Genomic DNA, 5,411 nt, shown 5'->3' with positions numbered 1-5,411 from the left:
AAAGTATGGTCAGTTTCAAAATGTTATTTCAAATAAGCACTTCATCTGTTCAATTAGAATAGATCTATAGAACTATATTTAAGACTTTAAGGATCTGCAGAAACCCTGCTACACAATACGTGTTAAAATGTTGTGAACAGACCAATTTGTTGTGAAGTTTTGATGTAGAATTTATAGACATAACTATTGTCTTGTCCTTTAATTTTATTTATAATACAAAGAACATAAACCAAAACTGTCTTCAGATGTGTCTCTCTTTTCATACCATATCAGTCTAAAGTTTATAAAATATAAACAATGATAATCTGAGCAAAAATCCATGGTCTGAAATCACACACTACAAGGTCATCAATTCTGGGGTGAATTCTGCCAGTGTTACCACATTAGCTGCAGAATTCATAGTAAGGTTTGAGGTAAGACACCATAAAGTCTTTAAGAGCTACTGAATCCATCTCCATTAGCCGAGTCCATTTAGAACATCATGGCATCCAGACCATCTTCCATGAACTTCTTGTAGATGGCCATGAACTTCGCTGTGAAGGCCTCTAGGTGGTAGATGGCTTTATTGCCCAGCTGGAGTCTGTGTTCGTAGTATGCTGCCATGTGGGCCACCTCTGTCTTCAGGTGACCGTCGCAGTTATTCAGCAGCTCAGTTACCAGACCCTGGTGGAATATGACAACCAGGAATTTAGTTAGCACTGAAACTGATAGAGAGTACATGTTATTTAGACATCTTAACAGAAGATGAAGTACCTTCATGATAATCTCAGGTGGGATGCAGTGAGTTAGGAGCTCATACAGTCTGGCTCGTACTTCCAACAACCTGGGGAAAAGTAAAACGAAAATATATACTTAGATCCTCCCAATGCTCTCCAGTTGGATCACAATTAATCACATCTTTTACACAGTCATCTCTCATACCTCTGAGGACTCTGCTGGCTCACAATTGCATTAGCTGTTTCTCTCAGGTACACTTCCCAGTCAGTCTCTGGAACATCTTGATCCGCTGAGAACGGATACCTGGAAAATGTTGGCACAGGCAAAACATGCAATTACTTGCTCCTGTCAAATCACTTTAGATCATTTTAAATCACTGTGCCTTGAAATGTGTAAATACTGTACACTGACTCTTAATACACTTAGTATTTTACAGATTTTTAAATACGTGTTTTGTTTATAGCATTATACAGCAAGTTTTTTTTAGAGTATATACTAACCTTAATGTTAATCTGGTTACTAACCTGCCTGTTTTGTCTTCTTGTTGTTAGTAAACTGCTGAATATTTGAATTTCCCCTCAGTATCTATCTATCTATCTATCTATCTATCTATCTATCTATCTATCTATCTATCTATCTATCTATCTATCTATCTATCTAACACTAAACCACTGTTAAGGACATCAAAACAATGTCAAGCTCTGTGCACACTTACTGTTGCACTCTGCAGGCTTCACACATCAGAAGAGCTTTGCGGAGGTTACGTCCAGACTTCTCACAGATTTGCTTTGCCAGCTCAGGTGGGAGGAGAAGACCCTCTTTTTTACAGACTGTTGACAGAACACTACAGACCTAGGCAAACAGGAAAAACACATTGTCAAGAACAAACAACAGCCGCTGTAGTTATGAAAATGGTTGTTATTACTGATACAAACTAATGCTTGAGCTAATCTTGCCTCCTCTGTGCTGGGAAGAGGAACTCTGATAGCCAAACAACGGCTCCTGATCGGCCCAATAACTTTTGAGGTGGAGTTACAGCACAGGATCAGACGGCAGGTGGCCATGTATTTTTCCATAGTCCGACGCAAAGCATGCTGAGCATCCTTCGTGAGCCTGTCCACCTCAGTCAGCAAAACCACTGAGGATCAAAATAGACGAAGTAGTACAAGAGGCAAACATTGACCACATGGCTCTAGAAGATGCAAGATGCTTTGTGTTAGTTACCTTTGAACTCTCTCTGTGTGCTCGACTGGATCTGCTGAGACTGAGCCACAGTTTTAATCAGCTCCTGAATCACCACACGGTCCTGATTGCCTGCATCACTAAAACCAACAGAGGAAAAGCCTCATAAAATGTTTCTAAATTCAATCTCAACCATTGGTATTTTTGATACAAGGCAATTATTCATCACTGATTTACCTTGGGTTAACTTCCAAGTGGTAATTGCTTGCTATTGTGTTGATCTCAATTTTTTTCTTTGAGGGAGCCTGCAAAAATATGGTGCATTAATAACTAGAGATCAATGAATGGTGTTTTTTTTTTTTTTTTTACTGTGAATGCTAAAGAGAGAGGGAGTTTTTCCACAATCAATAGATATCCCATTATTCTCTCTCTCACCACAATGGTCTGGTGCTCAATGCGGAGTTTCTCCACCCCAGCTCCATACAGCTCCCTCAGCAAACACATAATTCGGGTCTTTTTCCCTGCACCTGATGGACCGTACACCAACAAATGAGGGAAGTCTCCACATTGAACCTGAAACAAGCAGAGACAAGCAGGTTATGCTAGAGTGGACTAAACATTCAGATAAAGAACTTCTACAATTTTACCAAGAAGGAATTGTTATAAAAACAGAACCAATCTTTAACTCCACATGATGAGGAGTTGATTGTAATAAAATGTTAGGTTAAATGAAGATTTCAAAGTAAGATGGGTGATATTGTGTCTATGCAAGCAGTATAGATGATCTGGGTTAGATGTAACACACTCAGCTAAATCTGATGCAAACTGCATTGTACATTAACTGAAGCCAACACAACTTTAACCCATAAGGACCCAGTGTGACATTTGTGGCAGTCCCATAATGAAATTTTCCTCTATATCTAACCATCCTTACATGATTTATCAGCCTTTATTGTCATATTATCTTCTGTATTTTGTGTTTTCTTTGGTGAAAATCATGTATTTTCTTACATTAAATTTACTAATGTAGAGGTTTATAAAAGCTAAGAGTAAAGTTGAGGATTATTATATCAAAAATAAAGAAAACTCACGAAAAAGTGACTTTTTCAGTAAAAGCTCTCATTAACTGAACATGAACCCAGAGTGTCCATCCACTGTCATTGATCCAACTCTATGGGTTTACTGGGGAATTAATGTTGTAGAAGATGACGCTGTTTCCACTATGAAGCCTCTGAACTTCCAAATGGGTCATATATACAGTAATGACCATGAAAAGATGACAAACTGCATTTTACACCAATTATTTACATGTAGTGATAGAATAAGTGGATCAACAGGTATTACACATTTTAGATCAGTAGGATGATTTTGATAGATGGTGGATATTTGGGTCTTTAAAAGTAACTTAAAGTAGTTTAATTCTATATGATAACCTGAACAGACAAAGTCGTTTCAGTACTGTTCTGATATGCGGTTCTGTACCAGTGAAACAAGTCCATTATGGCCTAATATATAACCAAAATAAGCACATAATCCATCATTTCTGACAAGATGTAGTTACTTTCAACAACAAAATGGTCTGGTTATCTGAACATAACACTGAAACCAAACAACTGGGTCGACAAGACGAACCAACACAGGACAGGAAAGTGGACTCTCTGTAAAACTGGACTTTTGCATCAGCCTGTACAGACAATGATGCTAATGATTCAACTATTGACGCTAGCATAACTCCTGTTATTTCCCTTACCAGGTTTTTCAACTGCGTAGCTTGTTCTTTGTGATAATCAAGCTTGGCGAGAGAATTCGGCCGATATTTATCCACCCACAGACTCATTTTGGGTCTAATTTAACAACTATGTTATTATGCTACTGTTGACAGCGCGAAACTTAGCTTGTCTCCCGCGAAATATCGTCAAAGCGGCGCGCGGCGCTACTTCCGCTCGTGCTATGGAGAGTCGAGTGGGACAAAAAACATGAGAGCGATCCGTACATTTTATGGCGAATAAAACTCGTGTACGTGCGCACGCATTCAGAGGCCAAGTGTGTAAGTAAATAAAATATGCTAATACACAGTTGAACAAATGTAAAGTTGTTAATGCCAGTGAATAAATAAATACAGTAGCGAATATTTAAGTGTCAATGAATCAGACTAAGACAGAGTTGACAATCATATTGCTAACTAAACATAGGACAGACAAGTTATTCGTTTTGGAAATAATATGTATTAATAGTTTTACATAATATATGTTTAAGAACAGGTTATATCTGAGTCTGAGCTTCGTTCAAATGTGTTTTTTCCTGAAAGACTGATCCTCCAGGTGTTTGTGTTTTGTCACAGACCCACCTGACCTGGGATCAGATCTGTGCTGATTCATGAAAACACAGTAAGTCAAACATTTATCTTGTTGGGAAAAATACTGGGTTAAATATTATTATTGCCTGATTATTTAATGTTTAAGCACAATACCAGTGAAGAAACTTTAGACATTGTACAGTTTACACAGCAGAGGATTCACTGAAAGAATGTGGACACTTTATCTCACTAGCTTAGGTTTTCATATGGCTTTGGTGCTGTTTGGGGTTGAAATTAAATGAGTGTTTTATTGTTTTTCAGTGGTTCATATTTGTCAGAGACAACTCTAAAACTCTTACTGTATTTACAGAATTTTCATAAGTTGTCATGTTCATAATTTGTGGAATACTTAAGCACACAGGTGGGGATTTTAGGGATCCTGCAGCAAGAAAACATACAAATTTCAGAGGCTTTTCAGAGCTTGTAAAAAATTAGGAGCACATGATTTTTAAAAATAAATTTTTATAATATCCCACAATTTACTGCCCAGATAGCAAATATTTTGGCAGCATTATGGCATACATTTGGCGTTTTTGGCTTTCTTTTGGCATTATGAAAACCTTTAGGCTTAACTGTGGTATGATTAAGGTTATCCATAATAGATATGGAGGCACCAGCAATATGTGGCTGAGTTATGGCATATGTCTGGTGAACCAAAAGACTGGGCAAAGAGCAGGATCAAGTACAGGGATGGTATGGCATGTTTATGGCAAGCCAGAAGATTGACTAAAAAGTGGCAACATCTTATTCCATATCTGGATGTGTTTTGGTTGTGTTTTGACATATTTCTGTAAAGCCTAAACACTGCAAAAAGAGTGGGAATTTCTACCCAGAAGAAAACCCCACTTCATTTTAAAAGCATGATCAACACAAATTTTGGGTGAATTCTGGCCTCCTTTTGGCCTCTCTTTGGGTCAGTTTTGACTACTTTTTGGCTGGATTATGGGGATTTGGGGCTTTTCTGGGACAATTATGGCTATATTTTGGAAGTCCGCAGTTACTTTCGGATGGATTTTGGCTTCCTTCTGGTTTGATTTTGGCTTGCCTATTTTGGGCCATTTAGGGCCCATACATCCGCCCAGAACTTTACCAAAATGGCATGCCAATTTTAGGCCAGATTTAAGCTATAATGATTTTGCTATCTGGGCTGTTCTAA

General features: G+C 38.0%; 1 protein-coding gene across 1 annotated transcript; it reads right to left on the bottom strand.

The window, feature by feature from the left end:
- Positions 1 to 188: 188 nt before the first annotated feature.
- Positions 189 to 3,837, bottom strand: rfc3 (replication factor C (activator 1) 3). Its single transcript, XM_030154035.1, has 9 exons — positions 3,650 to 3,837; positions 2,335 to 2,472; positions 2,137 to 2,204; positions 1,942 to 2,039; positions 1,674 to 1,855; positions 1,433 to 1,569; positions 922 to 1,020; positions 754 to 823; positions 189 to 663 (listed from the first exon to the last, which is right to left on the bottom strand). Exons 1-9 carry the CDS (start codon positions 3,734 to 3,736, stop codon positions 472 to 474), a joined length of 1,071 nt encoding a protein of 356 aa, XP_030009895.1. The 5' UTR covers positions 3,737 to 3,837; the 3' UTR covers positions 189 to 471.
- Between the last annotated feature and the right edge of the window lie 1,574 nt (positions 3,838 to 5,411).

The sequence above is a fragment of the Sphaeramia orbicularis genome, chromosome 14 (assembly GCF_902148855.1).
Source record: "Sphaeramia orbicularis chromosome 14, fSphaOr1.1, whole genome shotgun sequence".
In the NCBI taxonomy this organism is placed as follows: Eukaryota; Metazoa; Chordata; class Actinopteri; order Kurtiformes; family Apogonidae; genus Sphaeramia; species Sphaeramia orbicularis.
The sequence above is the reverse complement of the archived record's forward strand: the minus strand, read 5'-3'. Positions and strand labels throughout refer to the sequence as shown.